Source organism: Mesocricetus auratus, unplaced genomic scaffold, assembly GCF_017639785.1.
Source record: "Mesocricetus auratus isolate SY011 unplaced genomic scaffold, BCM_Maur_2.0 Super-Scaffold_100006, whole genome shotgun sequence".
NCBI lineage: Eukaryota > Metazoa > Chordata > Mammalia > Rodentia > Cricetidae > Mesocricetus > Mesocricetus auratus.
The window spans coordinates 94,971,072-94,991,669 of NW_024429190.1; the positions used below are offsets into that span (position 1 = coordinate 94,971,072).

The following is a 20,598-nucleotide window of genomic DNA, read 5'->3' on the forward strand; positions in this document are numbered from 1 at the left end:
CAAATAATAAATTTATTTAGCCTTGTTTTGTGATAGTTTTTTTTTTGTTACCAAAATTTTTTTTCCTTTCTTCATAAGAGTTTATATGGGGACCGATCTCCTCAGGTCTTTAGAATGTTAGTATTAACTTATGTCAAAGGGTTTTTTCAGTATTGTTTTTGGTAAAATTCAAGTGATTCTTTTTTGAAAGAATAAAAGGAGGGTTAAACATACTTTTCTTTGGGTATGAATATTTGTACTAACTTGTAAACCAATTTAGCAGAAAAAAGGTATAAAGCTATTAAATATGCTTTACTATGTGCAAATATGCTATGTACAAAAATGAGGAATGCCTAGAAAAATACAAGCAGAGCAGATCCCTTTGGCTGCTGCCCAGTCATGGCAATCCTTGGTGTTCTGTCTGGTCTCTGATGCCCTTGTCCTGTCTTTTTCTTGTCTCTGCTCTCCCATTGTGCCATTGGCAAGGAGTTGAGAAGTTAGTCCATTACTTCTCTGACAAAGCGTGGTACAGTACAATTTCAGATTTTTTCCTACCACCTTCCTCATGGTCACCTTTTGGCTTTTCTGTTTTCTCCCAGTTTGCATGATGCATGTCAAAGTGTGCATGCATGAGATTACAGGCATGTTACAGGTGGCTCCATTTCCATCTTCCTTTGAAGTACTAAAGTGTATTTAGTAATAACAGTAAACCTATATGTAACTCAGAAAATGATTTTAGGTATTTCATGTGTGTTATACAGTAGCATTTTTATACTTGAATAGTTCCTGTTTTCTACATTACAGACTATGGAACGTTTTACTCAGGACTTGACATTTTACAGCATTCTTTTTTGCTAGTGTCTGGAGGAGAAGGGTTTATGAAACCAAACATAATTCTAGAGACCTCTGGGTGGGATGAGACAGTAATGATGACGAGCTTTCCTCAGGGTTTCCCCCACTGAGTCACTGTGGGTCCACATCTATCCAGAGGGACTGCCCCACCAAGAGGCTTGGGCTTGATATCTGGTTGTTATCCTGTGTAGGTGTGAATCAACTAAGAACCAAATAGGGAATTTTTCAGGAAAGCTGTTACCTGTATTATGATGGTATTGAATGTGTAGATTTGTTACTTTCACTAAAACTGTAAGATAATCTTTTGGGTCTATTGTATATTCTGGAAGCCCGTGAATTTATAAAAATAGCATAACAGTAACATATTTTAGTGCTCATTTTAAATTCTTTGATAGTTTAAAACTAACCGTTGTCACTTGATGAAGTGCGTAAAATTTGAACATTACTTCAAACAACACTAAATGTCAGTGTCCTCATTTAGAAAAAGAAGAGGCTAATACCTTCCACTCAAAATCTCAGGAAAAGTAGACAACATGAATTCAAACTTAGAATTGGGGTTTCTGCCATTGGGCACAAGGAAACCCCCGCTTCCCAGTGTAACATTACTTCAGAATTTGTAAATGCTAAGCATTGTGTTAAAGACCTGATAGGCTTGCTATTATGTGCAGAATATGAAATTCTACTTCAGGGCACTCTGATCACTTGCTCAATATCTCATTAATGGTAAGGAATAGATCCAGAACTCAGACTCAAATCAGTCTGATCATAGATGATGCCATCTGGTAATTCTTTCAGAAGTGTAATGATTTTTTAATGTTCTAACTCCAGTTTCTCTGTCCAGGAAGGAAGTAAAGGAAGCTAAGCTTTGGCATCATAGTCACACATACCTGCTGTTGATTTAAAACACATAGTTCTGATTAAACTTACTGAACTGTGTGTTTGAACCTAGAAATGTCATCTTCTGTATTAATTTATTTTCATGTGACAAATAGCTATTCTACCAGATCCAATTCTGAAAGAACCATACTTGAACTTTTCATGCTTAACTTTATAATTGTCATAGGTGATGTGTGTCAAAAGGCTGGTGCTAAATGGTTTGCATGCACAATTATCTGTTGCTTCTGGAATAGGGAAACAGGTAAATGCCTGTTGAGATAGTTTTCCTGGCCTCCTGAGCCAGAAATGCCTCTTCAAGTCAAAAAGCACTTGATGGCTAACCTTGCAGGTCATTATGAAAGATACTTCTGTTCAAGTTAATATGTAATAAAATCAAACCTTTTAAGAAAAGGCTTATTTCCTGTTATCCAGATTTATTTGTTCATTAATTTTTAGAGCTTGATTTTTATTTAATCATTAATTAGCTATTACCAGTCATCTTTGCTAGTTTATGGCCAGCTGTGTGTTTATGGCCATTCTGGAATACACAGCTAATATTCACTTGCTCATTTTTATGGCAAGCATGTGTTTAATCCCCACTACGTGACAAATACTACTGATTACTATTAAAAATAAAGTGTGGTAGCTTCTGCATGAGGAGCCACATGGTCTCTGGTTATCTTTGTAGGCAGTTCACATAAGCTTCTTAGGTTATTGCTAAAGCTGACCATCATGCCTTTGCAGTTTCCAAGTAGTGCTTGTTACTGACTTTTAGCCTGAGAATTTGTAGAATGGTATGGTGACATTTATTTGTTTAAAACTCCAATGTGACACTTGTACTGCTGAGTCCATTTAGGACCACTGGACATAAGTCTACATTTCAGAACATTCCTAACAAACCCTGCACAAGTTCCAAGGACAGAGTGCTAAGCCTCATTAATTTGTGAGTACAGGAGGCTGCCTTAATCTCCCAGTGGTGCTTGGGCTTCTGTTGCCTTATGTTATAAGCCTTGTGAGTTCATAAAGCCAGGAAATACATGGACTAGCAGGGACTTTCCCAGATACCTGGCCCAGATAACAGAAAATACTGTGAATTCTCCTCTCCTCAAATCTGTCCTGTCTCCTTCCCCCACAGTATGTTGATTTCACACTTAAAACAATTTGAGCTGTTGGTGATTGCCTATTTGGGCTCTCCATAGCTCACCACATGATTCTTTAACTTAGAGTTTCTTCCCCTCATTGAGCTTCTCACTGGTTCCACCAGAGTGAAATCCTGAAGCACCCTGTCTTTGATCTCTGCGTGGCACTCATCAGTAGCTCTCATCATCTGGCATGCCGACTTATGCAGCTTGGCAAGTCCCTGTAGGCGCTAGCCTTCCCTGCTCTCCCAGCAGGGTTCTCTCCTCATTCTCCTGACGTCCAATGGCAGGTCAGCATGGTCTTTGTTAGCCATGACCATGTGCCAGTCCATGGCTTACAATTCCCTTCCTAACGGTCTACCTGGCACCTCCTGCTCACCCTTTCAAACCTCAGTCCGGATTGTTTGTACATTTCCATTTTTTATTGTTTTTTTTTCCCTCCTGTCAGGTTTTGTTTTTTTAATTGATTCCATGTTGTTGGAAATGGTTTTGTCATGTATTTGCCTGGTCTCCTTAACCAGCTCCATTAAGCACAGGGATGACTGTATGCTCACCTCCAGGTTTCTCACTCTTGTACTGCAATTTTAATAGATTTTAGTGCTTTGTAGCTATTAGTGGGCAGGTTGTTTGTTGGTGGCAACCTAGTTCATGGTAGGATGCCTCCCATTGTTGTCGCCTTAGACCTCACAGTGTATTTCTTCTTCTCCTTGAAATTGACCTTCTCTGTCCATAACAGTGGAATTTCCCAAATCAGTTTTCAAACTTAGGACATTCATTTTAGGATAGGGAAACTATATTACTAAAAATAATTTGACATCAAGTACAAAATTCACATTATTTATCTTATAGAAATAACTGATTTATTTTCTAGTTAGACGATGTCCCTTCATAGCAATAAAAACTTAATGAAGACACCATGACCATGGTACCTCTTATAAATGAAAACATTTAATTAAGGGGGCTTGCATACAGTTCCAGAGATTCAGTCCATTATAATCTTGGCAGGGAACATGGCTTTTTGTGCAGGCAGACATGGTGCTGGAGCTGAGAGTTCTACATCTTGACTCAAAGGCAACAAGAAGTCGTCTGACTCACTGGTCGGTATTCCAAGCATAGGAAATCTCAGAGCGCACTCCCTCTCCCCCCACACACAGTGACACACTTCCTTCAAGGCTATAATACTCTAACAAAACCTCACCGCCTAATAGTGTCACTCCCGATGACCTACATTATGGAGCCAATTATATTCAGGCTACCACATTCTACTCCCTGACTCCCATAAGCTTGTAACAGTATCATAATGCAAAATACATTCAGTCCAATTTCAAAAGTCCCCATAGTTTATCACAATGTTAACAATGTTTAAAAGTCCAAAGTTCAAAGTCTCTTCTGAGATTCATGGGATCTCATAACTGTAATCCCCTGTAAAAATCAAATCAAAAAGCAGATCACATACTTCCAACATATAATTGGTACAGGATATGTATTACCATTCTAAAATGCAGGGAAGTGAGCATACCAAGGAAATACTGGACTAAAGCAAGACCAAAAACTTCATACTCTGCATTAATTCCTTTTCACAAGTTGGAAACTTAACTGAGTTGGTGGGATCTTGCACCGAAGTCATCACTCCCTTTATTCCATTTCCTAATCCATTTATCTCCTTGAATACAAAATTTAACTCTTTTCCACTTCCCGGTGCTCCTTTTTTTTTCTCCTCAAAATATAGATTTTATAGTTTATCCTGCTCGACTTATTCCTTTCATTATAAATCTTCAATGGAGTTACCCCTAATATACACACACAAGAGTCCATACCATTCTGTTTCTTCAACCAGTGGAATTAATCCGGAAACTCTTCACTTAAGCCTCAGGCAGACTCTTTGGACAAGGGCAAAAGGCAGCCACTTTCCTCACCAAAATATCACAAGAAGGATGTTTAGGCAGCATACTAAAATTCTTCTGAAACTTCCTGAGGGAGCCCCCAACAGTTCAAATAACTCTTAGCACCACTGCCCTCCATGTTCTAGCACTGCTAGTGCGGCCCATTAAGTAGTGCTTAAAGCATCCCACTGCTTTCCTAACACAGAGTCTATTATTCCAAACAACAACATGCCAGGCCTATCACAGCAATACCCCAGTCCCTGGTACCAACTTCTGTCGTAGTTAGGGTTTTTATTGCTGTAAAGAGACACCATAACCATGGCAACTCTTACAAGGAAAACATTTAATTGGGATGGCTCACTTACAGTTCAGAAGTTCAGTCCATTATCACCATGACAGAGAACATGAAGGCATGTAGTCACATGTTGTACTGGAGCTGAGAGTACTACATCTTGCAAGCAACAGGAAGTCAACTGAAAGTCATACTGAGGGAAGCTTGAGCATAAGGGACCCCCAAATCCCACCCCCACAGTGACACATTTCCTCCAACCAGGTCACACCCACTCCAGCAAAGCCACCCATCCAAATAGCACCACTCCCTATGAGATTATGGGGTCAGTTATATTCAAACTACCGCAGATGATAACTTAGACTTTTTTTTAACCATGTAGTCTTATTTCCTCAGATAAAGACTGAGCATGGTATAGTCTTAGAAACTTTGTCACTCTCTGTCAGTCTTAGAAGTGGAGCTTTGTTATGTTGAATACATGCAGCACATCTTTCTGATTCTGCTGTGCTTCCATGTGTTTCTCCATGAGAAGTAGGGAACGTGAGTAATTAGTAGTGCATATGGCTGGGTCGTGTTCACGTCACAGCGGGCCTTCTCTGGAAGGTTGGTGCTCTGATGAGAAGGTTGGTGTCTTAATGAGGAAAATAAATACATTTGCAGGCCAGTAGTACCCTTTTATTTCTAGGACAATAACATGCTATAAAAATTCATCTTTTAAAATTGTCACTGATATTTTCAGTACTTAAATTGCATTAAGATCTTGAAGTTGGTGTGAGGAAACTACTCTGTGTGGAGGGGAAAGAGAGAACAAGTGCTGTGCACTTGGCCATTAGGACTGCACCTTTCCAGGCCGCCACCTTCAGTAGATTTGACTTCCGTGGTATGGCCCTGCTTGGTCTTTCTATTAAAGCTTTTTGACATGTGTGATTGATTTTACATGCTCACTAGGAAACCTTCAGGATAATCTACTAAATTAGTTACCAATGATGTTTTAGTGCGTTTCACTTTGAAGGACAGTTTGTTCATCTCCATGCTAATAGATTAAAAAATACCCACTGTCTTTGAAATCTGGATAGTTTGCTTTCGGCAGCAATTAGGCTACCTTTATTTTAAACATTCTACAGCTAGAGTTAATGTTAACATTTGTTTTCTCTACAGTTTAATTTTGATTATTGTTCTGCCTTTTAAAATATAATGATTTTGTCCTTTAAGAACTCCATGTATGCCTACAATGTGGTTTGATCTTTCTCACTCTTCAGTCCTTCCGTTAACCCCTCCCAGATCTACCCTCACCTCCCCACCTGCTTCCAACATTGTATTCTTTTTAAAGACTGAAAATACAATGACTTATCCAGTTGAGTTTGTGTTGCCCATGTTCTCTTTGGTGTAGGGTCTTCCACGGGAGCTTCATTAGCCTGTCAGGGGCAATGCCCTCAAAGAGTACTCAGACACCTCCCAAGGGTCAGCTGTGTACAGCTCCCCAGAGTTGCGACTCAAACACCTCCCAAGGGTCAGCTGTGCACAGCTCCCCAGAGTTGCGACTCAAACACCTCCCAAGGGTCAGCTGTGCACAGCTCCCCAGAGTTGCGACTCAAACACCTCCCAAGGGTCAGCTGTGCACAGCTCCCCAGAGTTGTGACTCAAACACCTCCCAAGCCGTCAACTGTGCATTGCTCCGCAGAATTGTGACTTGCTGGCCCTTCCTCCATGCTGCAATGTTGATGGGCATGATGTCGTATGCACCCCCCCCCCTTTAAAGTACTGGGCAGCCATCAGCTATCCCTCCTGAGTGGCGAATCCTGTTCTCAATCAATCCCAGCCATGCCACTTCAGTCACTCACTTCTTACCCTGAGTAGCCTCTTCTATTGCTGGTCGAGGAGTGAAAGAACACAATGATCAAGTTATTAAGTCCGTCCCTCCAGCAGGAGATGTGAGAGACACTGTGTAGGTTTCCTTGTGGATGAGCATAGTTAAAAAGTGTTTTTAGTAGTGAAAAATGATCTGTTAAAATCAAACCCAGAGTTTTTGACATTTTAGTCCAAATTGTTAAGTAGAAAGTATGTGTGGGAGAGGAAATAGATGGTACTGATTTGTTTTACCTTACCCCTGTGTCTGTTTGTACCTTTTTTTACTCGACAACCCAAAATAACGGAAGTCACGTGTTCTGTGGAGTTTGTATAGGTAGCATCACAGCAAGCCTTAATAACGGAAGTCACGTGCTCTTTGGGGTTTGTATAGGTAGCATCACAGCAGGCTTTAATAACAGAAGTCACGTGCTCTTTGGGGTTTGTATAGGTAGCATCACAGCAGGCCGTTGAGCGTGCTCAAGGCTAGGCCTTGAGAACTGGCTGCCATGCTTTGGTCCCAGTTGCAGCTGGTGCCGTGGTTATGCTATCTTAGCTGCCACTGAAAAGACTGCTGGGTTTCTGGGGGCTCTAAGGGTTAAATTTAGTGCTTTGCACACACTGGACTAAGTGTATCGGACACTTTGTAAATCATTAGCATTTCACATAAACTAATAGTACAGTCTTTTTCTAAGCATTGCATATCTCTTGGTAAAAGAGACACAACATTTGGCAACATGTATAAAATGAACTTTAAAATGCATAATAGCTGGAGAAATGACTCAGTGATTAAGAACTCTGAATTCTCTTGCATGTACCAGGCTTCAATTCCCAGCAACCACATGTCACCTTATAACCATCTGTAACCTTAGTAACAGGGGTACTGATTCTAGCCTCCAAGGGCACCATGGACATGCTATGTGCATATATACATGAGGGCAAAACAATGATGTGCATAAAATAAAGTGGGCAATACCCTAAAGGTTGCCATTAAATGTGAGGGTCACTTAAGGAAATTAATTCAAAGTGCTGATATAATTTTTGTCTGTGTTCCTTATAGATAAGGTTGAAGATAATAGCCTAATGATGCAAAGATTTTTTTTGTCTCCATTAAATACTTAAAGACTTTCTTTTGTCCCATTTAATTTTGGATCTTGTTCAGTGTTTGCTGCCTGTATCACCTTGTTTGCAGTATCATTTTAATGTGTGTTATGAGTTTGCTTGGATCCTGCAATTCATTCTTTACTTTAAAAAATCACATATTATCCTTATTAGAGTATAGTAAGTGGCAATTTGCTTAATTGGAATTGAACTGTCATTAATTCTGGGTAAATTTCTAATATATATTGTTGGTAATTCTTTTTTTAAAAATTTTAACAGCCTCAAGTACTACAGCCTTCCAGCAGCCTTCCCAGACCTACAGACCACGCCCAGGGAAAACTAATAAAGCCACAACACACCGAGGCCCACAGTGAATACACAGTCCAAGGCATGTGTCAGGGTGGCGCACACCCAGATGGAAGCTTTACACATGGCTTGCAACAGGAAAACAGCTATGGTTTGGAAGACCATCCTTTTCCATCAAGCCCACAGCTCCCAGTGGATGTGGTGAAGGACGTACCTTCGGAAACGAACCTGAGCATGACTATGAATGCTCAAGAGCCTCCTCATTTGGCAGAGAATCAACCTAGTGACATGCAGTTTGGACCTACTCCTCCTCAGACACCTTCCCAGTCCAGTACAGTGAACCAGACTAAGAGGGTTAGAAGAAACCAGTCTCCTCAGCCCAAGTCCTTGCAGCAGTCAAAGCCATCCATCTTGAGTTCTTCGGCACATCCTCCAGATTCTGATTCATCACCAAGTAGGACTTCCACATGTAAGAAGGCACCAGTAATCGTACCATGCAATTCAAAACCTCAGCCAACGTCTAATCAAAACAACCTTGCAAATAATTTGAATCTGAAAGCATCTAAACTCCGTCCCCCTTCTGGCTCTTTCAAACAAAAACAAATAAGCAATCCCCAACCAGAGCCTCAAAGCTTCCAGGCCAAGACAAGCATCCCAAGGCCATTAGCGCGATCAAAAGAACTGCAGAATCCAAATAGCAGTTTGCATTCTGGGGATCATGTGACCTCTAATCGATTTTCTCGTCTTCCTAAACCAAAGATACATTAAGTGCATAGCCATCACCTGCCACTTTGTCTTTTGAAAACAGTCTGCTCTGTAATAGCTTTATGTGCAGTTTATTACTATGTTGGAGGTTCCATTACAGCAAATCTTAAAATTAAAACACAGAAGCTTCTACTAGTTTGGCTCTTCCATTTTCTATCCTAGTTGACTATATACCATTTGCACATTCTTGTCTCAGGTAAACACAAGTTTACTTATCCATCTCAGAGGCCCAAGTCATACTATTCAGCCCTCTCTCTGCACACCAGAAAAGTCAAAGTATTCCATTTATCAGGCAACATATGTACTTTGCTAATTTAGTCCTGTTGTGGTCTATAACTGTGGTTATCAAAACCTCACCCCTCTGCTTATTCCTACTGTGAATATGGTTGCTATTTTAACTAAAGATCCAAAGTGATGATGGAAGATGATTGCCCATAATCAGGGTACTGGCTAGTATCTTGTATATTTATGAGGTCTATGCAAAATCTCCACAATGATTAAAGACGGGCTTTCATGGGGGGGTCCTTATCTCACCTTTCTAGGATCAACAATATAGTCCTACTGTCTCTCCATTTATCAGAAAATTCCCAGGCTGATAGTTTTCATTACCAAATATATGTAGTTATAACACCTTGTTTCATACACACATGTACTTTGCTTACATTCCTATTAGGTAAATTTGGAGAGCTTGAGATGCCCAAGTATATATTAGTTGTAACCTCTGTTGGTGCTAGAGTTTTGCTGATAATTAAGTTTTAAACCCTATTAACTTACCAATCCATCATATTACTTTAGGTTTCCACAACATACATCAAAAATTTAAAATTAAGTCTTTATTGTAATGTTTGTATTTATTTGGACTATTTGCTAATATCTGAAGACTGGAATAATGGACTTGAAATATTTGCACAAAATTTTGATGGAATATAAGGAATTTAGAGCTTATTTTCTATGAAAGTGAGTTAAAACACTTTAAGAAAATATATATAAATTTAAGATTATTATAATAAGTTGCTTTTCTGGATTTCCTGAGTTTCCCTTTTCTATTTTGAATGACAGTTTCTTGAAAAGTAGATTTGGGGAAAAATGAAATTGTAGGTAGGAAACTGTACTTCCTTAAGAGATGCTGCATATGGTAGCTGTGAGGCCTCCAGGTAACCATGTACAGGAATCCAACCATGCCACTGACCATTTCTCAAGCAGTTGAGTAAATTTACCTTATATTTGCCCAAATCATGCCATCTTTACACTGGCCATCTATTTAATTTCATTCAAATTAAGATTTTTCAGATGAATAATCTCACAGGATCAGTATCTGATTAGCTGACCAAAAAAAAAAAAAAAAGTATCAAAAGGAATTATGGCCAAAACAGTTAAACTGCTAGGTCTTCCTTTTTAAATATAAGTAGGTTGCAAAGAGAAGCATGGCATTAAATACATTAGTGGAAAGCTTCAAAGTCACATTTGCTGCCATTTAGGGACAGTCTTTCCTTACATGTCACAACCCCTCAAGTGAATTTGCTATTTGGAGATGCTGACCTTTCTCGGCTTTGGGAATGGGGAGCATAGTCTCACACCATAGCACTTTAGTTAGAGAACAGAAGCTCAGGACATCCTGAACATAGGCCAGATGCTATTGCATCATCACACGGTGGGCAAAAGCACCTCTTCATCCATGAACGTGAGCCAGGTTGGCTACAACTGTGTGTGAGCACATATGCCTTCCCCTATGGAGAATGAAAACTAAGTTCATGTGTTGCCCAACAGCTAACAATCATACTCTAGTACCTGCAATAGAGCATACTAATGTATGTTTTTTTTAATTTGATATTTGTATAGACTTTGGTGAAATATTTTTGCAAGTTGGCCTTATAATTAGGGGAAAGTTTAAATTTTTAAATTTATTTATAACCCTCTTGTCTGAGGGTAATATCTTCGTCTATTGGATAAAAATGTTGACTCCAATAATTTGTTTATTCTAATTTTTGTCCTTTAGTTTTTTTCTCCCTGATGAATTTGCAGAAATGTTTACCATTCACCCTCTGTACCTTTGTTTGGGCCTTGATAGAAGATAGGTAGGCTCATCAATATAGTTTTTCTTTTTCTCTTCCTCTTTTTCCTTTTCTTTTTCTTTTCCTTGAAACAAGAGCCTCACATATCCCAGGTTGGCCTCTAATTCACTGTGTAGCCAAAGATAACCTTGGCTTTTTGATCTCCTGCCTCCATCTCCAGTGGGCTGGGTTACAGGAGTTCACCACTGCACCTGCTTTTATCTAGTACTTCATGTGTGCTAGGCAAGCACTCGGCCAAGTGAGCTCCATCCCCAGCCCTCATCAGTATGCTTTTAAATGTAATGTGTGCTTCAAATACATTACCTAGACAAAATATCTAGGATGCATTCACAAACAACATAGAATATTTGCCTGCAGTTTTCTGTAAAAGCTGCAAGAACATCGTGTCTGCTCCTCGTGGTACTGAGAAGTAGAGATGAGGGCACAGCTCTGGTTAATAAGCTGAGGTCGCTTGCTCACATGTGGCTTGATCTTTTGATTGCATCTAAACCGACACTCTGCCAACTGTCTTTCACAGAAACATAGCTTACTCACTCTGTTCTCTGTTCTGTGAGCAAAGATAGTGGGAGTGGGTGAATTCCAAGTGCCAAGGGTGAGCTGGGTAATATTTACATGTATGAAAAAATAATATGCAGAATTGTTTTTTTTTGGCTTCTAACAGGATGCATTTCAGATGATTGGTTTTTGAGCTAGAGTTCTGCTATGTTGCCCTGAGTTTGTTCAAAGGAAACTTGGCTAAAATGTTCATTGGCATAGGTCCAGGTGATTCCAAGGCATCCAACAAAGGATCATAGATGATTTCTAATCACAGACTGTCTACCTGTTATTTTTCTTTTGGAGTCTCATTTTTCTTTTGTGCAGTATATTCAGGCATATCGACTACTGTTTGTTGTATTTATATAGATGTTAGGGAACTTACTAAGCATTTTAGTAAGTAAAAATCTGAGTATGAAAGAAAATATCAGATACGCACTTTAAATGAGCTTAATTGCTTGTAGTTGTGCCTGAAATATGAGATTGCCTCCTGTGGGTGTGGCTTTGTTTAGTGACATGAATTCCCCTGTAAATGTTGCTGTCTGAAGGAAGCTGTACAGCCTTTCACTGAACTGTGTCCCAGCATGCCACTTTACCCATGATAGCACTAAGTTTTCTTTGAATGTCCATTGTCCCTTTAAGTACTTTGCTCAATGTATCAAAGACAACTTGTTTCCAGTAACTGTCATTTCTGAAAGGTCTCATACCGGTAGATGGTGTTCCAGACACAGGTGCTCCTGTTTGCCACCAGAGTAGTTCAATCAGCTTCCTGTGATGTACTTTGGGGTCAAATGAGCTTGTCCTGAAGGCCAGTAAGACTGCAGCACCATTTCCATACCCTCCATTCACACTGTAGCTTCTGTGTTACTGAGTTAGCTTGGGTAGTTATGTTTGCATGCTTAAACACACATTTGAAAATGAAGTATCGCCGTAATGTAAGTACATGCGGTTTTCCTTGGAAATGATGACCTTGCTGTTTTCTTGATTCTGATGCTTGAGTTCTATTTTCTGTTGGTCTTTCCACAGGTCACTTTAAGTTTCTACTGCAGCAATTTGAGAGGATACATTTGGATAGACGATTTCGAGGTCTCTATAATTATGTAATTGATTAAAGATTGTGTCTTCACTGTTGAGTAAAGCCACCCACGCTCTTCTTCGTAGTGCCATGATGAGTAATGCTGGCCTTGAGAACTTAGTCATGACTAAAACCAGAAACAGTATCTGCAATGTCGTTTTCCCCATTGATTTCTCAATCCAGTTCAGAGTACATAATGTATATTAGAATTTGCCTGTAAAACGAATTATGGATACCAGATGTAAAGTCTCTTTCCTGAAACGTGTTGGGTTAGTAAATAAAAAATAAAGTTCATAATTATAAAAATGTGCTTGTCTCTGTACAGTTTGTTTTCTCGTATATCTTTCCCTTACTAACATATAGGATACTCCTGTTTTTAAATTCTAATATTTTATTTACAAGCTCTCCTCCACACATACATTCTATCTCAGAATTCATATCTTCACTGACAGCAGCAGTCTAGTGCTTTGGTTTCTGTTCGAATTAAGTGTCTGCTCTGAGAAAATATTAGGATGGATTATGACTATAAGAAGACCTTGGTTAGAAAACTGCAAGGGAGAAAATGACATTTTAATTTCCATTCATTAAACAGTTCATATACAAAATACCTTGAATCTGAACACGTTTAAGTTTTGCATACAAAAAGGGAATATATAATTATTTCCTACTCAGATATTATATGACAAGTTGATAGAAGGATAATACCATTGTATTGATCCAAAATGGAGAGTTATATGTATGTGTGTCCCAGCAAGAGTTGAGGAAAACTTTGATAAGTTTGGCAGTAGTAGTCATTACAGGCTTACAGTGACTCAACTCTCTCATCCAGTCGAGCATGCTCACTTCAGTGCCTTTGCTTACACATGTGGTTCTATATTTTCATTCTAAAAATACTTCCCCACAGAAAGGACATTTTTTCTGTTGGTTTGAGGTGAGGCACTGTAGAGGCTCAGCTGGCTGCTATGTGCTCAGCACTGAATGGGTCCCCTGCCTGGAGCTGAAGGCCATTTCAGGAACGGTCACCTTTGTGTGTCCCATGTCCCTCCCTTTGGTGGCCTTAAACGCCGATTCCTATCCAGCTTTGTTCCTTTCTGTGCTTTAATTCCCACACACTGTTCTATTTGATGTTCTATTTTGTTTGTTTTTTTTTTCTTGGTATTATGCCTTCATTACCCACTGAAAACAGGGAATGTGTATTTCAAGAATATGAACATGTATATAATATAAACGAGAGTTTAAGAACTCTTCAGCCACATAGCAATAGTACCCTGCTTTCTGCTCTGGTTTGTAGAATTTAGCCTTGAGGTTTCTCAGTCTTTCTAAACTGACTTCCTCTTCACTTCACACTGCAGATCTCATTTCTGAAATCTGGCTGTGGTATTCAGATCTGCGACTGCCTTCCTCCCACTTTCATTAGTCAGACACAACCTAACATTTGAAGACCTTCTTCCCAGGTAAATCTCTGGAGAGAGACTCAGATTATCCAGAGCCTTTTCTCCATTTATGGGTCATCTCCCCACCATAGTTAATGTCTATTTAGTGTCTACTTAGTGTCTATTCTGTGTAAAAACGATAGAAGGAACTTCATCATAGGCCCTTCTGCTTCTCAGCTATAAACATGGAGTTGCTGTTTCCCAGATTCTAAAGCATGACTTGTTACTTAGTTCACTCACAGTCACTTTAGGTCTGCAAATTGCTGCTTTGGTAATATTTCAAGGGATGATAGAATGGATGCTTTCTAGGACATAGTCCCATCTCCGATGCCAGTCACTGCTGTGGAAGGAACACTAGCTATGCTGGCTGTGTGCCTTGCTCCCTGGGCTCTTGTGGGCGATCTGGCAGCCGAGATGCCACAGCCCAGACAGAACGGTAGAGCTCAAGTGGACACTACAGGTGTTCCAGGCCACAGAGTAACTCACTTTGAAAACCTCTTCTCCATGAAGAAGACTTGCATTTGGGACTTTAAAAGTGATGGATAAACAAAAATAAAATTATTAACACATACCAACACATTCACCAGTCCAAGCCTTTCCTAAGTACTTTGGCTCACAATCGTTTTACATTACAGGAAACTTAAGTTTCCATGACAATTTGTAGCTGAAATGTTGTAGGCATATGACATGCTAAGGTAGGTCAAGTGCACATGTGAGTTGCATGGACAAAAGTAATGCAATTTGTGATGGATTATGAATGTACCCATTCATTTAATTTTGTAACTAATGAAATATGCAGACAAGACTGTCAGCATTCTGGTAATGGGGACTGCCTTGGCTAGGTCCAGAGATGGACAGAGCCTAGGGAAGTGCCCAAGAAAGGACTTGAGCCAGCCACCAGCGCCCTGTGAAGTCTGGTCCTTGTTCTGGCTGCTGTTATTCTGAGAACCTGTCAGAGCTACCAGAAATTCAAGGGAAAGTCCAGGGAGCCTTGACTTCCAACGCTTAATGATGCAAGAAGTCACAACTATAGAATTACTAAGGGTCAACAAAATATGGCAAAACTTTGACCCTGGTCAGCTGATTGAGACACACATAATACTATAACATTCTGCTTATGATACATCTTTGTATTCAAAGGATGCTGATGTGGAAAGCCAAAACAACCCACATCTCAAGAGAACGACTAAATTACACACACACAAAATATAATTCCACAGCCAAGCAATGGTCTTAAGTATTTACAGTACTCACACACTATATTCACAGTATTCAAAATAACTGTTTTGTAACAATTCATAAGCAAGATTAGAGATAAAGACATTGCAGTCATGCATATGCTTAGATACCTGTATAATACAATAGCAATAATGGTAGTACAATTTTAGACATTTTACTTTTGTGTCTTTATAATACACATTCTTAATTGTGAGAGTACTTTTACAGAGAAAAGCTTGTATTTGTTTTTTTTTAATAAGGTCATTTCTCTTGACATTCAGTAGCTGATCTCCCCAGCCACAGTTAATGAGCCATCTGTTTATAACTTCCTATAATATGATTACCTTTTAAGTCATTTATGCAGTGACACAGCTAATGTCCTGTCTACCTGACATCAGAGCTAGCACTGTGTCTTCATTTATTCATTTCTTATCTCAGGTTCTTGGAGTTGAGAATGTTGTGTGTAAGAGATCAACTATTAGGACTGATTTTGTTGTCTTCAAACTTGGGTCATTTGTTCCTTGGTGCATACAAGCTGCGAGTGGGGAGATTCACCCTGCCTTACACCAGCCCTTCTCTGGGTTCTCCTTAAGTGTCCTTATTTACTCATCATTAGCTCTGTTCACACCCTCCCAAATAGGGTTGCCATAGATGTAAATCTACTCTGAGTAGTGATTTCCTGGGCCCCATTGCAAGAGGACTGTTTCTCACTATATTAACTTCACCTTCATGCCTGGAAGGACAGAATGTATACACACGTGGACAAGTTTTTAAACAATGCTTGAATAGTGTAGACACTAGAACAGGCCAAATTGGGTGTTGGGGCTGCTTGGCTCAAAACTCCCTTTGGCTGAAGACTTGAGGCTTGTGGCTTTGTTTATTGATGCCTGCTGCCACCCAGGCTTGGATGAGCTGAAGGGCAGGCCACCCGATTCTGCAGCCTGGTGCTGAGCGAAGGAGGGGGAGCCCAATCTTTATGCCAAGCAGAGTCGGTCTGTCGAGCTTTCAGCAGCACAGTGCCTGCTTAGAGCTTCCTTCTGAAAAGGGCAGGCTTACTGACTGCATACCATGAAGCAATAGAGGGGCAACGCAAGCTACCCAAAACTGAAGCCACGATTGACTTTTTTTGCACGGAGAAATAAAACTCTCACTATGGCAGCTGCTGTCCTGTTACCATTATTTCTATACTCATTGGCCAGCATCCAGTCTCACCAATGTCTCTCTAAGCGCAAAGGAAGTTCTGCCATTATTTTTCTCTGCCTGAGAAAATGGCCGTTTTTCCCTTTCTTTTGGAACAAGCTCTTGCTCTGTCACTCAGCACTTACAGATTGTGTGACAAATTCCAATGTGAAAGATAAATGCCTCACCTGTGCGCAATTCACTGTTTTGTCCTATGCTTGGCATCATGGGAAGAAGCTATTTCTCCAGGCCAGGTGTGTGCCTGTGGATGGCTGCACCAGGCCCAGGCAAAGAAGTCACAGCAGTCTTGATACCTTTTAAGCAGTGTGGTCTGAGCTTTCTCCAGCCTTTGAGGACTCTCATCAGGTCGGAGGATTTTGCTCAGTTTCTCTCAGTACTTCATACTATACTTTGTATATCACTTGAAAATTAGGCATCTTTCAGACAAGGCATTATTCCCTGGGCCCATCCTCCTTCCCAGACTCACTGTAGAGAAGAGTCATCATCTTTATGTAGGTTGATACCCAAAGCTGTCCTCATTTTATACTTTTGTTTTTCCCCTGAGCTAGTAAGCCAGTCATATATATATATATATATATATATATATATATATATATATATATATATATATATATATGAATGATGACCTTTGGTGATAGGCCAATCTGCATCTTTGTGTTTTCTTGTGGGCATTCTTTATTGCTGAAGTGTGAAGATACACTGTGAGTTCTAGATATAAACCACTTATCAGATATGTACTTGGCAAGACATTTTCCCCCAGATGGTTGCTTTTCTTCATATCTTAGGGAGCACAAATGTTTAAATCTTGATAAGGCCCAATGTAATGACCTTTAAATTTACTGTATTGCTCTTTTGATGTCGTACCTGAATCATTGCCAAGGCCGAGATCTTGAAGATTGTCTGCTGTGACTTCCTGTAGCAGTAGTATTACTGGATTCCTGCACTGAGTTGATTTTGGTACCCAGTATGAAGTAAAGTCATCTGCATGTGACTATAAGTTTCCACTTGTTAAAGGCCCTTGCCTTGGCACCTACACTGAAAGTCAATTGAGTGTAAAGAGAATTTGATTCTGCAAAGTGAGGTCTGTCCTAGGGTTCTCTGTGTTCTTGTGCCCATTCTTACTGTTCATAACGGTGGCATTAGAGCCATAGATGTTAGGAAGGAAGTCCTCCATTGTTTGGCCATTCACAGTCTTTTGGAGTTCTGTGTAGATTTGGGGATCACAGTAAGGACAACAAAGGTCTACTGTGCTTTGTTGAATCATCACCTTAACACAACTGGGTCTTCCAATCTACAACATGAACTGTCTCTTCAGTTACCTCTGTTTCATAATCGTCAGGGCACAGAGCTGACATTTCTACACTTCTTTCCAAATATGAGTCTTTTTGATGCTACTGTGGGTGACATTGTATCGCTGTTTTCTTCTTTAGATTTCAGGTTGCTCAGCATTTGTATACAGACACCTACTGAGATGGTGCTCAGAGTTCTCAGTTTTAACAATGTTCTTATGGGCCTCCTGGGGCTGTCTGGTTACAGAATATGATTCTTCAGACAGAGTGGTATCTTCTCTTTCCAGTGTGGATGCCCCCTTTGTCACTTTTGCTTAAGTGTATGATTGCACAACTCACTTTTATCCTGGGGCTGAGTGTGCTAACACTGGACCCCTTGGGAGACCCACTGACTTGCCGTGTCCATAAAGTCTTGCCTAGGAAAATGGCTGTTGTGGCCCAAAGCAGCCTTCCACCTTAGGGATGGGACAGGCAAAGCTCCCACTTCCTTTCAGAGGCTGTCATAGTGATCCAAGGACACAAGGTGTGAGGTGTACAGACAGTTTGTATTTGGAACCCTAGTTCTGGAAACCTTGGAATGTCTCGTGCCTGCCTTTTTTTTTCTCCAGCACACATTTTACATCAGGAGCCAATACTGGGCCCCAAGTAGTGCCCATGAAATGCTTTAATAAAATTTATCTCATCTCTTATCCATGAGGGAAATAGCAACACTCTTAGGAATGCAGTGGGAGCATTTAGAAGGCTCAGCTTTCAGACTTCCAGACTATCTATGGCATTAGATAAATTCCCCTACAAAAGCATTCAGGATTTAGTGTCTGGCTTACCTCTGCCCCCTGCGCATGCGCACACGATTAAGAAATAGAGAATGATTATTTGTTATGGGTCCTTCAGGAGAGACTTAAACTCTGTTTAGTGAGAAGACTTAGTCAGACGGTGGTGGGATTTAAAGAAAGAGTATTCTATCTGATATTTTAATATTGTTCTTCAGCTGTAAACTTCTTTTGTTGCAACATAAAGAGTGAAATTCAACAAAACGGAGTATATTGTTGAGACCTGCAGAAAATAGAGTGAGTTTCAAAGGTATCTTAGCCTTTGGGGATTCTAATTGTCGGGGTACAGAGCTGGCAGTGCTGTGGGTACAGACTGCACAGGAAGAAGCCGCTGTTGTGGCGCTAGATAGAGGGGAGTGAGGGGCGAGCCTGGTCACCGAGGACGATTGGCAGAGCTAAGCTTGTACCAGCCTGAACACTGTAAGTGGAGGCTGGAAGCCCGTATTTGTTAGAATTGAAGCTGTGTGGGCTGGAGAAAGTAGCTCTGGTACCCAAAGTGGGTTGGTGGCATTGTAGACTTTTCTCTTCTTTTATGAGAAACTCGTGGGATCCAGCCACCCATTCTGCGTTGCGGAAACTCAACTCTTAAAGACAGTGTCTCCAGCTTGCTTCATTGTATTGTATGACTCCGTGTACATTTGAGGATTATTTTGCCAAGTTTTGCAAGACAGCATGTGGGAACCTTGGTGGGGATCATGAGTAATCTCTGCAGTTTGTGGAGAAATGGGGGTACAGCCTGGTCCCAAACACTTTTCTTCATTGCCAATTTACCTGGACCCTCCTTTCCACTCAGGCTCTCACCCCAGGGAACCCCGGGGCCCAGAGCCAACCCTGTCATCTTGGTAATATACACCAGACTGTGCGGCACCTAGAAGCCACAGAAACATCCAGGCACACTGTTAAAGTACTTAAAGAGCTCGGCGAGGTTTGTGGTGACGGTGACTTGTGTGTGAGGGATAGCAGATGATGATCCCGATGTGTCTGGTGGTCTGAGCTTCATATACTGCTATCTCATTCTTACGAGAGTCCTTTTGCAGGGAGGTCACTTGAGCTCAGAGAAGTTGAGTAACCTGCCTGAGCGCATGACTATTAAACAACGTGGTGAGTCCTCTGCTGCAGAATCATTAACCACAAAACTTCTGTGACTTCTCAAGGTGCACTTAATCTCAATTCAGTTTGCAATAGCACCCCACTTCTGCCATAAAACTAAGTTTCTGGGGGAGTAAAGTCACTTGGCAGAAGTTACCAGTAGCCCAATAGACCCTAGTGGAGTTGGAGCCTCGTGTCTTCTATTATATAATGCTGCCACCTAGTGGTCACATGAACAAACGACTTCCATATGCATGCATACTGTCTGGGTTCTCCAAAATGATTGGCAGTTTCTAACTGTTCAGAATCAGAACTACTCTAAGAGATGTCAAACTGGAGCCCGGGGATCAGGGTAATCTTTTTAGTAAGGGTATATATATATATACTCATGCTTTCTGGCCTCCAAAGCAAATAGGGAAACAAGCATCACATTGCCCTCACTGCACAGGGAAAAGGAGAGTAGTTTATAACAGGTTTCTGGCTTTGAAATTACGTAGTAGATCAACAGCAACTCTGAGGACACTGGGTGTGGCCTTGGTGTGAATACCGATGTATGAAAAGAGCCAGCATTGGCTCCTCTTTTAACTTCTAGAAGAGCCCCCATCCAGCCTGGCCCCTCTTTCCTGGGACAGTCAGTCTTGAGATGGGAACACCCTGTTATTTGGGCCCTGTTATGTTTCAAAGGCAGTACTGAGGCTCCAGCACCTTGCAGCTTGACGTAGTGGCTGTGCCATGGGTCAAAGGTGAACACCAGACTTTTACTATTGTGACTACGTGCGACCACAGAGAACTCTTATTGAAGCTGCCCTGAGCTGTGATGTCT

The 20,598-nt window shown here is 40.6% G+C and overlaps 1 protein-coding gene across 11 annotated transcripts in view; it reads left to right on the forward strand.

Annotated features, from left to right (window-relative positions):
• Window positions 1-13,022, forward strand: part of Ccser2 (coiled-coil serine rich protein 2) — a 110,248-nt gene extending 97,226 nt beyond the window's left edge. For 3 of the 11 annotated variants that reach the window (XM_021231533.2, XM_040747677.1, XM_040747679.1), the window contains one exon: window positions 8,244-8,428. In XM_021231533.2, coding sequence (XP_021087192.1) covers window positions 8,244-8,307 — 64 coding nt within the window. In that variant the 3' untranslated portion in view covers window positions 8,308-8,428. Of the gene's footprint in view, window positions 1-465; window positions 506-8,243 lie in introns of all 11 variants that reach the window. The other 8 variants (XM_005077616.4, XM_040747680.1, XM_013118820.3 and 5 more) reach the window with 4 other exon arrangements.
• Window positions 13,023-20,598: the final 7,576 nt, after the last annotated feature.